Genomic DNA, 16,504 nt, shown 5'->3' with positions numbered 1-16,504 from the left:
TAATTACTCCCGGTTTATGTGCCCCCGGTGTACGTCCCCCTGGTGTATGTCCCCCCCGGTGTATTTACTTCTGGTGTATTTACTCCGGTGTATGTCCCCCCGGTGTATGTCTCCCTGGTGTACTTACCCCGGTGTGTACACCCCGGTGTATGTCCCCCCGGTGTATGTTCTCCGGTGTTGTCCCCCCGTTGTATGTCCCCCGGTGTATTTATCCCCAGGTGTATGTCCCCCTGTTGGGTAGTATGCCACCTCCCCCTGGCTTCTGCCTAACCATATGCCTATATAGCGATTTACTGAACCCATTCAAAGCTTTGGTCTATTTACATAAATCACTTTTACATTTACATAAAGCACTCCCTCCAGGGCATTGGTGGTTCAGTGATAGGATTCTCGCCTGTTCCACCCCCTCCTTGTCACACTCTGATTTTCACCAGTCACTTTTCTCTCCACCCTCTCTATATCACATCCTGTTTCCACCCTACTTGGAGAGTATAAAAACAGCTGCTCTTCTGATTAAAGACACTTGGAAATTGCTTTCCGGCTCTGAGAGTTCCAGAGTGTATCTCCTGCAAAGTTGGTGCGGCACGAGTTCCTGATCCCTCTCCCACGCAGCAGCCTAGATCGGCTCCAGTTGAGTTCTCTCCAAGCCAGAGAGCAATAGCTCGGGAAGAAGTACCCTCAGGCTATCCCAGCATCCCCCCAATGTATGTCCCCCCCTGTGTACTTACCCACAGTGTATGTCCACCCGGTGTATATCCCCGTATTATGTCCCCCCGGTGTATTTACCCCCGTGTATTTACCCCCGGTGTATGTCCCCCGGTGTATATCCCCCCATTGTATGACCTCCGGTGTATGTCCCCCATGTATGTCCCCCCGGTGTATGTCCCCCCGGTGTATGATTCCCCTGGTGTATGTCCCCTGGTGGGTGGCCCCCCGGTGTATGTCCCCTGGTGTATGTCTCCCCGGTGGATGTCCCCCCGGTGTATGTCCCCCCGGTATATTAAACCCCGGTGCATTTATCCCCGGTGTATTTTCCCCCGGAGTATGTCCCTCGGTGTGTTTACCCACGGTGCATTTACCCCCGATGTATGTCCCCTGGTGTATATCCCTACCGGTGTATGTCCCCCCGGTATATGTGCCCCTGGTGTATGGCCTCCCGGTGTATGTCCCCCCGGTGTATGTCCCATGGTGTACGTCCCTTGGTGTAAGTACCCCAGGTGTATGCCCCCATGGGCTATGTCCCCCGGTGTATGTCCCCCCAGTGTATGTACCCCTGGAGTATGTCCCCCCGGTGTATGTCCCCCGGTGTATTTATCCCCAGGTGTATGTCCCCCCAATGTATGTTCCCCCGGTTTATTTACCCACGTTGTATGTCCCCCTGGCGTATATCCCCCAATGTATGTTCCCCTGGTGTATTTACCCATGGTGTATGTCCTCCCGGTGTATATCCCCCTGGATTATTTCCCCCTGGTGTATATCCCATGGTGTATGTTCCCCCAGTGTATGTCCACTCGCTGTATGTCCCCCTATTGTATGTCCCCCTGGTGTAAGTCCCTCTGTTGTATTTACCCCCATGTATTTACTGCCAGTGTATGTCCCCCGGTGTATATCCCCCCAGTTGTATGACCTCTAGTGTATTTACCCCCGGTGTATGTCCCCCCTGTGTATGTCCCGCGGTGTATGTCCCCCCAGGGTATGTCCACCTATTGTATGTGCCCCAGTGCATTTACCCCCGGTTTATGTCCCCCCTGTGTATGTCCCGCGGTGTATGTCCCCCCCAGGGTATGTCGCCCTGGTGTATGTCCCTCCCAGTGTATGACCCCCTGTGTATGTCCCCCCGGTGTATTTCCCCCAGTTTATATCACCCCGGTGTATGTCCACCTCGTGTATGTCCCCCCGGTGTATTTACCCCCTGTGTATGTACCCCCGTTGTATGTCCCCCCCGATGTATGTCCCCCTGATGTATGTCCCCCGGTGTATGTCTCTGGTGTATATCCCATGGTTTAAGTCCTCCTGGTGTATGTCCCCCCGGTGTATTTACCCCTGGTGTATATCCCTCCGGTGTATTTACCCCCGGTGTATTTTCCCCCCGGAGTATGTCCCTCGGTGTGTTTACCCACGGTGTATTTACCCCCGATGTATGTCCCCCAGGTGTATGTCCCCTGGTGTATGTCCCTCCCGTTGTATGTCCCCCCGGTATATGTGCCCCTGGTGTATGGTCCCCCGGTGTTTGTCCCCCAGCGTATTTTCCCACCGGAGTATGTCCCTCAGTGTGTTTACCCACGGTGTATTTACCCCCGATGTATGTCCCCCAAGTGTATGTCCCTCCCGTAGTATGTCCCCCCGGTATATGTGCCCCTGGTGTATGGTCCCCCGGTGTTTGTCCCCCGGTGTATGTCCCCCTGGTGTATGTCCCTTGGTGTACGTCCCTTGGTGTAAGTACCCCAGGTGTATGCCCCATTGGGCTATGTCCACCGTTGTATGTACCCCTGGTGTATGTCCCCCTGGTGTATGTCCCCCCCTGGTGTATGTCCCCCTGGTGTATGTACCCCTGGAGTATGTCCCCCCCCGGGGTATGTTCCCTGGTGTATATCCCCCCGGTGTATGTTCCCCAGGTGTATGTCCCCCCGGGGTATTTCCCCCAGTGTATGTCCCCCCGTGTATGTCCCCCGGTGTATGTGCCCCCATTGTATGTCCCCCTGGTGTATTTACAATCGGTGTATGTCCCCATGGTGTATGTCCCCCCAGTGTATGTACCCCCTGATTTATGTCCCCACGGTGTATGTTCCCCGGTTTATATCACCCCGGTGTATGTCCGCCTTGTGTATGTCCCCCCAGTGTATGTCCACCGGTGTATGTCCCCCGGGTGTATGTCCCACTGTTGTATGTCCCCCCGGTACATGTCCCCTGGTTTATGTCCCCCCGGTATATGTCCCCCGCTGTATGTTGCCCCATTGTATTTCCCCCCGGTGTATGTCCCCGGCATATGTCCCCCTGGTGTATGTCCCCCCCAGTGTATGCCCCCCGGGTGCATTTACCCCTTGTGTATTTACCCACAGTATGTCCCCCGGTGTATTTACCCCTGGGGTATTTACCCCCGGTGTATGTCCCCCCGGTGTGTGTCCCCCCATTGTATGTACCCCCCGGTGCATGTCCCCCCGGTGTATGTGTCCCCGGTTTTTCCCGTTGTATTTACCCCCTGTGTATGCCACCCGAGTATAAACCCCGGTGTATGTCCCCCCGGTGTTTTCATTCCCAGGTGTATGTCCCCACGGTGTATGTCCCTCTGGTGTATGTACCCCCAGTGTATTTCCCCCCAGAGTATGTCCCCCTGGTGTATGTCCCCTGGGTGTATGTCCCCCCGGTGTATTTACCCCCGGTGTATGTCCCCCCGGTGTATGTCCCCCTGGTGTATTTACCCCCGGTGTTTGTCCCCTGGTGTATGTGCCCCCGTTGTATGTCCCCCTGGTGTATTTACCCCCGGTGTATATCCCCGCTGTGTATGTCCCCCTACTGTATGTCCCCCCAGTGTATTTACCCACAGTGTATGTCCCCCCAGTGTATATCCCCCTAGATTATTTCCCCCCGTTGTATATCCCACAGTGTATTTCCCCTAGTGTATGTCCACCCGGTGTATGTCCCCCCGATGTATGGCCCCCGGTGTATGTCCCCTGGTGTATATCACCCCGGTGTATGTCCACCTTGTGTATGTCCCCCCGGTGTTTGTCAACCCGGAGTATGTCCCCCCTCGTGTATGTCCCCCCTCGTGTATGTCCCCCCGGTGTATGTCTCCCCGGTGTAACTCCCTCCAGTGTATATCCACACTGTGTATTTCCCCCTGGTATATCTACCCCCGGTGTATTTACCACAGTTGTATGTCCACCGGTGTATATCCTCCCCTGTGTAGGTCCCCCCGGTGTATGTCTCCCCTGGTGTATGTCCGCCTGGTGTATGTCCTCCCGGTGTATGTTCCCCGGTGTATGTCTCCCCTGGTGTATGTCCCCCGGTCTATGTCTCTCCGGTGTATTTCCACCGGTGTATGTCTCCCCGGTGTATGTCCCCCTGGTGTATTTACCCCCGGAATATTTACCCCCCGTGTATGTCCCCCCGGTGTATGTGCATCCATTGTATATCCCCCTATGTATGTCCCCCCGGTGTATTTACCCCCAGTGTATTTACCCCCGGGGTATTTCCCCCAGTGTATATTCCCCTGGTGTATGTCCCCCCCGGTTATGTTCCCCCCGGTTTATGTCCCCCCAATGTATGTCCCCCCAGTTTATGTCCCCCCGGTGTATGTCCCAAGGTGTATGTCCCCCTGGTGTATGTCCCCTCGGTGTATGTCCCCCTGGTGTTTGTCCCCCCTGTTTATGTCCCACTGTTGTATGTCCCCCCAGAGTATGTCCCCCCCGGTGTATGTCCCCCCCAGTTTATGTCCTCCCGGTTTATGTCCCCTGGTGTATGTCCCCCTGGTGTATGTCCCCCAGTTTATGTCCCACCGTTGTATGTCCCCTGGTGTATGTCCCCCTGGTGTATGTCCACCGATATATGTCCCCCAGGTGTATGTCCCCCCGGTGTATTTACCCCCGGTGTATGTCCCCTGGTGTATTTACCCACGGTGTATTTACCCCCGGTGTATGTCCCCCTGGTGTATGTCCCCACGGTGTATTTATCCCAAGGTGTATGTCCCCCCAATGTATGTCCCCCCGGTGTATTTACCCACGATGTATGTCCCCCCGGTGTATATCTCCCTGGTTTATTTCCCCCTGGTGTATATCCCATGGTGTATGTCCCCCCAGTGTATGTCCACCCGGTGTATGTCCCCCTATTGTATGTCCCCCTGGTGTATGTCCCCCCGGTTTATTAACCCCTGGTGTATTTATCCCCGGTGTATGTCTCCCGGTGTATATCCCCCCATTGTATGACCTCAGGTGTATGTCCCAAGGTGTATTTACCCCCGGTGTATGTTCCCCAGGTGTATGTCCCCCTGCTGTATGTCCCCAATGGTGTATGTCCCCCCGGTGAATGTGCCACTGGTGTTTGTCCCCCCGGTGTATGTAGACCCGTTGTATTTACCCCCGGTGTATTTATCCCCGGTTTATGCCTGCCAGTGTATGTCCCCCCAGTGTATGTCCCCCCGGTGTTTGTCCCCCCGGTGTATGTCCCCCCGATGTATTTATCCCAAGGTGTATGTCCCCCCAATGTATGTCCCCCCGGTGTATATCCCCGTGGATTATTTCCCCCCGGTATATCCTATGGTGTATGTCCCCCCGGTGTATGTCCTGCCGGTGTATGTCCCCCTATTGTATGTCCCCCTATTGTATGTCCCCCCGGTGTATGTCCCCCCGTTGTATGACCTCCGGTGCATGTCCCCCGTGTATGTCCCCCCGGTGTATGTCTCCCCCGGTGTATGATTCCCCTGGTGTTCTCCCGGTTTATGTCCCCCCAGTGTATGTCTCCTGGTGGATGTCCCCCCGGTTTTTGTCCCCCCGGTGTATGTCCCCCTGGTATATTAAACCCCGGTGCATTTACCCCCGGTGTATGTCCCCCGGTGTATTTACCCCCAGTGTATTTCCCCGCTGTGTATGACCCGCGGTGTATGTCCCCCCCATGGTATGTCCCCCTGTTGTATGTCCCTCCTGGTGTATGACCCCCTGTGTATGTCTCCCGGTGTATGTTCCCCAGGTGTATGTCCCCATGGTGTATGTCCTCCCCGGTGTATGTCCCCCCGGTGAATGTGCCACTGGTGTTTGTCTCCTCGAAGTATGTCCACCCATTGTATTTAAGTATGTCCACCCAGTGTATTTATCCCAGTGTATGCCCCCCGGTGTATGTCCCCCCGGTGTATGTCCCCCAGGTGTTTGTCCCCCTGGTGTATGTCCCCCCAGTGTATGTCTCCCCCGGTGTATGATTCCCCTGTTGTATGTCCCCCTGTGGGTGTCCCCCCGGTTTATGTCCCCCTGGTGTATGTCTCCCCAGTGGATGTCAGCCAGGTGGATGTCCCCCCGGTGTATGTACCCCTAGTATATTAAACCCCGGTGTATTTACCCCCGGTGTATGTCCCCCGGTGTATTTACCCCCGGTGTATGTCCCCCCCAGTGTATGTCCGCCTGGTGTATGTCCCTCCTGGTGTATGACCCCCTGTGTATGTCCCCTGGTGTATTTCCCCCGGTTTATATCACCCCGGTGTATGTCCACCTCGTGTATGTTCCCCCTGTGTATTTACCCCCTGTGTATGTCCCCCCCTGTGTATTTACCCAAGGTGTATGCCCCCCTGTGTATTTACCCATGGTGTATTTACCCCTGGTGTATGTCCCCTAGGTGTATGTTCCAGTGGTGTATGTCCCCCCTGGTTTATGTCCCCCCGGTGACTGTGCCACCGGTGTTCATCCCCCCGTTGTATGTCCACCCTTTGTATTTACCCCTGGTGTATTTACCCCTGGTGTATGCCCCCCGGTGTATGTCCCCCCAGTGTATGTCCCCCCGGTGTATGTCCCCCCGGTATATTAAACCCTGGTGCATTTATCCCCGGTGTATTTTCCCCCGGAGTATGTCCCTCGGTGTGTTTACCCACGGTGCATTTACCCCCGATGTATGTCCCCTGGTGTATATCCCTACCGGTGTATGTCCCCCCGGTATATGTGCCCCTGGTGTATGGCCTCCCGGTGTATGTGCCCGGTGTATGTCCCCCCGGTGTATGTCCCACGGTGTACGTCCCTTGGTGTAAGTACCCCAGGTGTATGCCCCCATGGGCTATGTCCCCCAGTGTATGTCCCCCCAGTGTATGTACCCCTGGAGTATGTCCCCCCGGTGTATGTCCCCCGGTGTATTTATCCCCAGGTGTATGTCCCCCCAATGTATGTTCCCCCGGTTTATTTACCCACGTTGTATGTCCCCCCGGTGTATATCCCCCAATGTATGTTCCCCTGGTGTATTTACCCATGGTGTATGTCCTCCCGGTGTATATCCCCCTGGATTATTTCCCCCTGGTGTATATCCCATGGTGTATGTTCCCCCAGTGTATGTCCACTCGCTGTATGTCCCTCTATTGTATGTCCCCCTGGTGTAAGTCCCTCTGTTGTATTTACCCCCATGTATTTACTGCCAGTGTATGTCCCCCGGTGTATATCCCCCCAGTTGTATGACCTCTAGTGTATTTACCCCCGGTGTATGTCCCCCCTGTGTATGTCCCGCGGTGTATGTCCCCCCAGGGTATGTCCACCTATTGTATGTGCCCCAGTGCATTTACCCCCGGTTTATGTCCCCCCTGTGTATGTCCCGCGGTGTATGTCCCCCCCAGGGTATGTCGCCCTGGTGTATGTCCCGCCCAGTGTATGACCCCCTGTTTATGTCCCCCCGGTGTATTTCCCCCAGTTTATATCACCCCGGTGTATGTCCACCTCGTGTATGTCCCCCCGGTGTATTTACCCCCTGTGTATGTACCCCCGTTGTATGTCCCCCCCGATGTATGTCCCCCTGATGTATGTCCCCCGGTGTATGTCTCTGGTGTATATCCCATGGTTTAAGTCCTCCTGGTGTATGTCCCCCCGGTGTATTTACCCCTGGTGTATATCCCTCCGGTGTATTTACCCCCGGTGTATTTTCCCCCCGGAGTATGTCCCTCGGTGTGTTTACCCACGGTGTATTTACCCCCGATGTATGTCCCCCAGGTGTATGTCCCCTGGTGTATGTCCCTCCCGTTGTATGTCCCCCCGGTATATGTGCCCCTGGTGTATGGTCCCCCGGTGTTTGTCCCCCAGCGTATTTTCCCACCGGAGTATGTCCCTCGGTGTGTTTACCCACGGTGTATTTACCCCCGATGTATGTCCCCCAAGTGTATGTCCCTCCCGTAGTATGTCCCCCCGGTATATGTGCCCCTGGTGTATGGTCCCCCGGTGTTTGTCCCCCGGTGTATGTCCCCCTGGTGTATGTCCCTTGGTGTACGTCCCTTGGTGTAAGTACCCCAGGTGTATGCCCCATTGGGCTATGTCCACCGTTGTATGTACCCCTGGTGTATGTCCCCGTGGTGTATGTCCCCCCCTGGTGTATGTCCCCTTGGTGTATGTACCCCTGGAGTATGTCCCCCCCGGGGTATGTTCCCTGGTGTATATCCCCCCGGTGTATGTTCCCCAGGTGTATGTCCCCCCGGGGTATTTCCCCCAGTGTATGTCCCCCCGTGTATGTCCCCCGGTGTATGTGCCCCCATTGTATGTCCCCCTGGTGTATTTACAATCGGTGTATGTCCCCATGGTGTATGTCCCCCCAGTGTATGTACCCCCTGATTTATGTCCCCACGGTGTATGTTCCCCGGTTTATATCACCCCGGTGTATGTCCGCCTTGTGTATGTCCCCCCAGTGTATGTCCACCGGTGTATGTCCCCCGGGTGTATGTCCCACTGTTGTATGTCCCCCCGGTACATGTCCCCTGGTTTATGTCCCCCCGGTATATGTCCCCCGCTGTATGTCGCCCCATTGTATTTCCCCCCGGTGTATGTCCCCGGCATATGTCCCCCTGGTGTATGTCCCCCCCAGTGTATGCCCCCCGGGTGCATTTACCCCTTGTGTATTTACCCACAGTATGTCCCCCGGTGTATTTACCCCTGGGGTATTTACCCCCGGTGTATGTCCCCCCGGTGTGTGTCCCCCCATTGTATGTACCCCCCGGTGCATGTCCCCCCGGTGTATGTGTCCCCGGTTTTTCCCGTTGTATTTACCCCCTGTGTATGCCACCCGAGTATAAACCCCGGTGTATGTCCCCCCGGTGTTTTCATTCCCAGGTGTATGTCCCCACGGTGTATGTCCCTCTGGTGTATGTACCCCCAGTGTATTTCCCCCCAGAGTATGTCCCCCTGGTGTATGTCCCCTGGGTGTATGTCCCCCCGGTGTATTTACCCCCGGTGTATGTCCCCCCGGTGTATGTCCCCCTGGTGTATTTACCCCCGGTGTTTGTCCCCTGGTGTATGTGCCCCCGTTGTATGTCCCCCTGGTGTATTTACCCCCGGTGTATATCCCCGCTGTGTATGTCCCCCTACTGTATGTCCCCCCAGTGTATTTACCCACAGTGTATGTCCCCCCAGTGTATATCCCCCTAGATTATTTCCCCCCGTTGTATATCCCACAGTGTATTTCCCCTAGTGTATGTCCACCCGGTGTATGTCCCCCCGATGTATGGCCCCCGGTGTATGTCCCCTGGTGTATATCACCCCGGTGTATGTCCACCTTGTGTATGTCCCCCCGGTGTTTGTCAACCCGGAGTATGTCCCCCCTCGTGTATGTCCCCCCTCATGTATGTCCCCCCGGTGTATGTCTCCCCGGTGTAACTCCCTCCAGTGTATATCCACACTGTGTATTTCCCCCTGGTATATCTACCCCCGGTGTATTTACCACAGTTGTATGTCCACCGGTGTATATCCTCCCCTGTGTAGGTCCCCCCGGTGTATGTCTCCCCTGGTGTATGTCCGCCTGGTGTATGTCCTCCCGGTGTATGTTCCCCGGTGTATGTCTCCCCTGGTGTATGTCCCTGGTCTATGTCTCTCCGGTGTATTTCCACCGGTGTATGTCTCCCCGGTGTATGTCCCCCTGGTGTATTTACCCCCGGAATATTTACCCCCCGTGTATGTCCCCCCGGTGTATGTGCATCCATTGTATATCCCCCTATGTATGTCCCCCCGGTGTATTTACCCCCAGTGTATTTACCCCCGGGGTATTTCCCCCAGTGTATATTCCCCTGGTGTATGTCCCCCCGGTTATGTTCCCCCCGGTTTATGTCCCCCCAATGTATGTCCCCCCAGTTTATGTCCCCCCGGTGTATGTCCCAAGGTGTATGTCCCCCTGGTGTATGTCCCCTCGGTGTATGTCCCCCTGGTGTTTGTCCCCCCTGTTTATGTCCCACTGTTGTATGTCCCCCCCGGTGTATGTCCCCCCCAGTTTATGTCCTCCCAGTTTATGTCCCCTGGTGTATGTCCCCCTGGTGTATGTCCCCCAGTTTATGTCCCACCGTTGTATGTCCCCTGGTGTATGTCCCCCTGGTGTATGTCCACCGATATATGTCCCCCAGGTGTATGTCCCCCCGGTGTATTTACCCCCGGTGTATGTCCCCTGGTGTATTTACCCACGGTGTATTTACCCCCGGTGTATGTCCCCCTGGTGTATGTCCCCACGGTGTATTTATCCCAAGGTGTATGTCCCCCCAATGTATGTCCCCCCGGTGTATTTACCCACGATGTATGTCCCCCCGGTGTATATCTCCCTGGTTTATTTCCCCCTGGTGTATATCCCATGGTGTATGTCCCCCCAGTGTATGTCCACCCGGTGTATGTCCCCCTATTGTATGTCCCCCTGGTGTATGTCCCCCCGGTTTATTAACCCCTGGTGTATTTACCCCCGGTGTATGTCTCCCGGTGTATATCCCCCCATTGTATGACCTCAGGTGTATGTCCCAAGGTGTATTTACCCCCGGTGTATGTTCCCCAGGTGTATGTCCCCCTGCTGTATGTCCCCAATGGTGTATGTCCCCCCGGTGAATGTGCCACTGGTGTTTGTCCCCCCGGTGTATGTAGACCCGTTGTATTTACCCCCGGTGTATTTATCCCCGGTTTATGCCTGCCAGTGTATGTCCCCCAAGTGTATGTCCCCCCGGTGTTTGTCCCCCCGGTGTATGTCCCCCCGATGTATTTATCCCAAGGTGTATGTCCCCCCAATGTATGTCCCCCCGGTGTATATCCCCGTGGATTATTTCCCCCCGGTATATCCTATGGTGTATGTCCCCCCGGTGTATGTCCTGCCGGTGTATGTCCCCCTATTGTATGTCCCCCTATTGTATGTCCCCCCGGTGTATGTCCCCCCGTTGTATGACCTCCGGTGCATGTCCCCCGTGTATGTCCCCCCGGTGTATGTCTCCCCCGGTGTATGTCTCCCCCGGTGTATGATTCCCCTGGTGTTCCCCCGGTTTATTTCCCCCCAGTGTATGTCTCCTGGTGGATGTCCCCCCGGTTTTTGTCCCCCCGGTGTATGTCCCCCTGGTATATTAAACCCCGGTGCATTTACCCCTGGTGTATGTCCCCCGGTGTATTTACCCCCAGTGTATTTCCCCGCTGTGTATGACCCGCGGTGTATGTCCCCCCCATGGTATGTCCCCCTGTTGTATGTCCCTCCTGGTGTATGACCCCCTGTGTATGTCTCCCGGTGTATGTTCCCCAGGTGTATGTCCCCATGGTGTATGTCCTCCCCGGTGTATGTCCCCCCGGTGAATGTGCCACTGGTGTTTGTCTCCTCGAAGTATGTCCACCCATTGTATTTAAGTATGTCCACCCAGTGTATTTATCCCAGTGTATGCCCCCCGGTGTATGTCCCCCCGGTGTATGTCCCCCAGGTGTTTGTCCCCCTGGTGTATGTCCCCCCCAGTGTATGTCTCCCCCGGTGTATGATTCCCCTGTTGTATGTCCCCCTGTGGGTGTCCCCCCGGTTTATGTCCCCCTGGTGTATGTCTCCCCAGTGGATGTCAGCCCGGTGGATGTCCCCCCGGTGTATGTACCCCTAGTATATTAAACCCCGGTGTATTTACCCCCAGTGTATGTCCCCCGGTGTATTTACCCCCGGTGTATGTCCCCCCCAGTGTATGTCCGCCTGGTGTATGTCCCTCCTGGTGTATGACCCCCTGTGTATGTCCCCTGGTGTATTTCCCCCGGTTTATATCACCCCGGTGTATGTCCACCTCGTGTATGTTCCCCCTGTGTATTTACCCCCTGTGTATGTCCCCCCCTGTGTATTTACCCAAGGTGTATGCCCCCCTGTGTATTTACCCATGGTGTATTTACCCTTGGTGTATGTCCCCTAGGTGTATGTTCCAGTGGTGTATGTCCCCCCTGGTTTATGTCCCCCCGGTGACTGTGCCACCGGTGTTCATCCCCCCGTTGTATGTCCACCCTTTGTATTTACCCCCGGTGTATTTACCCCTGGTGTATGCCCCCCGGTGTATGTCCCCCCAGTGTATGTCCCCCCGGTGTATGTCCCCCAGGCGTATTTACCCCAGGTTTATTTACCCCTGGTGTATGTCCCTCGGTGTATATTCCCCCGGTGTATGTCCCTCCGGGGGATGTCCCCCCTGTGTATGTCCTGCGGTGTATGTCTCCCCCGGTGTATGTTCCCCCAGTGTTTGTCCCCCATTGATTGTCCACCCCAGTTTATGTCCCCCAAGTGTATGTCCCCCGGGTATATTTACCCCCGATGTATTTACCCCCGGTGTATGTCATCTGGAGTATTCACCCCTGGTGGATGTCCCTCCGTGTTTGTCCCCCGCTTTATGTCCCCCAAGTGTATGTCCCCCCGGTGTATGTCCCCCCCGGTTTATGTCCTCCCTGTGTGTATCCCCCCGGTGTATTTCCCCCAGTTTATATCACCCCAGTGTATGTCTACATCGTGTATGACACCCTGGTGTATTTACCCCCCTGTGTATGTCCCCCTGGTGTATGTTCCCTTGGTGTATGTCCCCCCGGTGTATGTCCCAACCGGTGTATATCCCCCATGGTGTATTTCCCTCAGTGTATGTCCCCCGGTGTATGTCCCTCCGGTGTATGTCCCCCTTGGTGTTTGTCCCCCTGGTGTATGTCACCCTGTGTATGTCCCCCCCAGTGTATGTCCCCCGGTGTATGTCCCATGGTCTATGTCCCCGGGTGTATGTTCCCCCGGTGTATGTCCCATGGTCTATGTCCCCGGGTGTATGTTCCCCCGGTGTATGTCCCCCCGGTGTGTGTCCCACAGTATATGTCCCCCGTTGTATGTCCCCTCGGTGTATATCCCCTCCGGTGTATGTCCCCCGGTGTATGACCCATGGTCTATGTCCCCCGTTGTATGTCCCTCGGTGTATGTCCCCCCAGTGTAGGTCACCCTGGTGTATTTACCTCCAGTGTTTGTCCCTCCTATGTATGTCCCCTGGTGTATGTCCCCTCCGGTGAATGTCCCCCAGTGTATGTCCCCTTCTTGTATTCCCCCCCGGAGTATGTCCCCCGGTGTATTTACCCCCGTTGTATTTACCCACTTTATATGTTCTCCGGTTTATGTCCCCTCCATTGTATGTCCCCCAGTGTATGTCCCCCCGGTGTATGTCCTCTCGGTGAATGTCCCTCCCAGTGTACTTCCCCCCCCGGTTTATTTACACTTGGTGTATTTACCCCGGTGTATGTCCCCCAGGTGTATGTCCACCCGGTGTATGACCCCCCCCGGTGTATGTCCCCCTGGTGTATGTCCCACGGTTTACATCACCCCGGTGTATGTCCCCCCCGGTTTATGTCCCCCCCAGTGTATGTCCCCCCTGGTGTATTTACCCCCAGTGTATGTCCCCCTCGTGTATGACCCCCTGGTGTATGTCCCCCCCGGTGTATTTACGACCAGTGTATTAACCCCCGGTGTATTTACCCCCGGTGTATGTCCCCCGGTGTATTTACCCCCAGTGTATGTCATCCAGGTGTATGTCCCCCCCGGTTTTTGTCCCTCCGGTGAATGTGCCACCAGTGTTTGTCCCCCCGGTGTATGTCCACCCGTTGTATTTACCCCCAGAGTATGTTCCCCCGGTGTATGTCCCCCCGGTGTTTGTCCCCCCGTTGTATGTCCCCCCGGTGTATTTATCCCCAGGTGTATGTCCTCCCAATGTATGTCCCCCCTGGTGTATTTACCCACGGTGTATGTCCCCCCGGTGTATATCCCACTATTGTATGTCCCCCCATTGTATGTCCCCTCAGTGTATTTACCCCCGGTGTATGTCCCCTGGTGTATATCCCCCCATTGTATGACCTCCGGTGTATGTCCCCCTTGTATGTCGCCCCAGTGTATGTTTCCCCTGGTATATGATTCCCCTGGTGTATGTCCCCTGGTGTATGATTCCCCTGGTGTATGTCCTCCGGTGTATGTCTCTGGTGTATATCCCCATGGTGTATGTCCTCCTGGTGTATGTCCCCCCGGTGTATGTCGCCCTGGTGTATGTCCCCCGGTGTATGTCTCTGGTGTATATACCCAAGGTGTATGTCCTCCTGGTGTATGTCCCCCCGGTGTATGTCCCCCCAGTGTATGTCCCCCTGGTGTATTTACCCCCGGTGTATTTACCCCCCGTGTATGTCCCCCTGGTGTACTTACCCCCTATGCATGTCCCCCATGTTATATCCCCCCGTGTATGTCCCCCCGGTATATGTCCCCCCCGGTGTATGTCGCCCCCAGTGTATGTGCACCTGTTGTATAACCCCGGTGTATGTCCCCCCCGGTGAATTTACCCCCGTGTATTTACCCCTGGTGTAAGTCCCTCGGTGTATGTCCCCCCCGGTGTATGTCCCCCATGGTTTATGTCCCCCCGGTGTATGTCCCCTGGTTTATATCACCCCGGTGTATGTCCACCTTGTGTATGTCCCCCCGTGTATGTCCCCCCGGTTTATGTCCCCCCTGGTGTATTTACCCCGGTGTAAGTCCCCCGGTGTATTTACCCCAGGTATATTTACCCCCGGTGTATGTCCTCCAGGTGTATGTCCCCCTGGTGTATGTCCTCCCCAGTTTATGTCCCCCCGGTGAATATGCCACTGGTGTTTGTTCCCTCGGTGTATGTCCACCCGTTGTATATACTCCCGGTGTATGTACCCCCGGTGTATGCCCCCCGCTGTATGTCCCCCCGGTTTATTTATCCCCAGGTGTATGTCCCCCCAATGTATGTCCCCCCAGTGTATTTATCCACGGTGTATGTCCCCCCGGTGTATATCCCCCTGAATTATTCCCCCCGGTGTATATCCCACGGTGTATGTCCCCCTGGTGTATGTCCACCCGGTGTATGTCCCCCTATTGTATGTCCCCCCGGTGTATGTCCCCCTGGTGTATTTACCACCGTGTATTTACCCCCAATGTATGTCCCCCAGGTGTATATCCCCTGTTGTATGTCCTCCCTGGTGTATGTCCCCCGGTGTATGTGCACCTGTTGTATATCCCCTGGTGTATGTCCCCCTCGGTGTATTTACCCCCATGTATTTACCCCCGGGGTATGTCCCCCGGTGTATGTCCCCCCGGTGTATGTCCCCCGGTTTATATCACCCGGTTTATGTCCGCCTTGTGTATGTCCCCCGGTGTATGTCCACCGGATTATGTCCCCTGGGTGTATGTCCCCCCGGTATATTTACCCCCGTGTATTTACCCCCGGTGTATTTACCCCCCGTGTATGTCCCCCGGTGTATGTCCCCCGGTGTATGTCTCTGGTGTATATCCCCATGGTGTATGTCCTCCTGGTGTATGTGGCCCTGGTGTATGTCCCCTTGGTGTATGTCCCCCTGGTGTATTTACCCCAGGTGTATTTACCTCCCATGTATGTCCCCCCGGTGTACTTACCCCCTATGCATGTCCCCCATGTTATATTCCCCTTGTGTTTGTCCCCAAGGTATATGTCCCCCCTGTGTATGTCCCCTGGTGTATGTGCACCTGTTGTATATCCCCTGGTGTATGTCCCTACGGTGTATTTACCCCCGTGTATTTTCCCCTGGGGAATGTCCCCCAGTGTATGTCCCCCGGTGTATGTCCCCGCCGATGTATGTCCCCAACGGTTTATGTCCCCCCGGTGAATATGCCACCGGTGTTTGTCCCTCCGGTGTATGTCCACCCGTTGTATATACCCCCGGTGTATTTATCCCCGGTGTATGCCCCCTGCTGTATGTCCCCCCGGTTTATTTATCCCCAAGTGTATGTCCCCCCAATGTATGTCCCCCGGTGTATTTACCCACGGTGTATGTCCCCCCCAGTGTATATCCCCCGGAATTATTTCCCCCAGTGTATATCCTATGGTGTATGTCCCCCCAGTGTATGTCCACCAGGTGTATGTCCCCCTATTGTATGTCCCCCCCAGTGTATGTCCCCCTGGTGTATTTACCCCCGTGTATTTACTCCTGGTGTATGTCCCCTGGTGTATATCCCCCCGTTGTATGACCTCCGGTGTACTTACCCCCGGTGTATGTCCCCCCTGTGTATGTCCCGTGGTGTATGTCACCCCCAGGGTATGTCCCCCTATTGTATGTCCCCCCAGTGTATGTCCCACCGGTGCATTTACCCCCAGTGTATGTCCTCCCTGTGTATGTCCCGCGGTGTATGTCCCCCCCAGGGTATGTCTCCCTATTGTATGTTCCCCCGGTGTATGTCCACCCGGTGCATTTACCCCCGGTGTATGTCCCCTCTGTGTATGTTGTATGTCCCCCCAGTGTATGTCCCACCGGTGCATTTACCCCCAGTGTATGTCCTCCCTGTGTATGTCCCGCGGTGTATGTCCCCCCCAGGGTATGTCTCCCTATTGTATGTCCCCCCGGTGTATGTCCACCCGGTGCATTTACCCCCGGTGTATGTCCCCTCTGTGTATGTCCCACGGTGTATGTCCCCCCAGGGTATGTCCCCCTGATGTATGTCCCTCCCAGTTTATGACCCCCTGTGTTTGTCCCCCTGGTGTATTTCCCCCAGTTTATATCACCCCGGTGTATGTCCACCTCGTGTATGTCCC

The 16,504-nt window shown here is 55.4% G+C and overlaps 1 protein-coding gene across 1 annotated transcript in view; it reads left to right on the top strand.

Moving 5' to 3' along the window:
* The window catches only part of LOC132535240 (uncharacterized), a 66,711-nt gene that overhangs the window by 15,347 nt on the left and 34,860 nt on the right, over positions 1-16,504 (top strand). Inside the window, exons 8-10 of the mRNA XM_060180224.1 lie at positions 12,386-12,447; positions 15,518-15,668; positions 16,287-16,391. Of these exons, the coding sequence (XP_060036207.1) occupies positions 12,386-12,447; positions 15,518-15,668; positions 16,287-16,391 (318 nt within the window). The remainder of the gene's footprint in view (positions 1-12,385; positions 12,448-15,517; positions 15,669-16,286; positions 16,392-16,504) is intronic.

The sequence above is a fragment of the Erinaceus europaeus genome, chromosome 21 (assembly GCF_950295315.1).
Source record: "Erinaceus europaeus chromosome 21, mEriEur2.1, whole genome shotgun sequence".
Taxonomy (NCBI): domain Eukaryota; kingdom Metazoa; phylum Chordata; class Mammalia; order Eulipotyphla; family Erinaceidae; genus Erinaceus; species Erinaceus europaeus.
The sequence above is the reverse complement of the archived record's forward strand: the minus strand, read 5'-3'. Positions and strand labels throughout refer to the sequence as shown.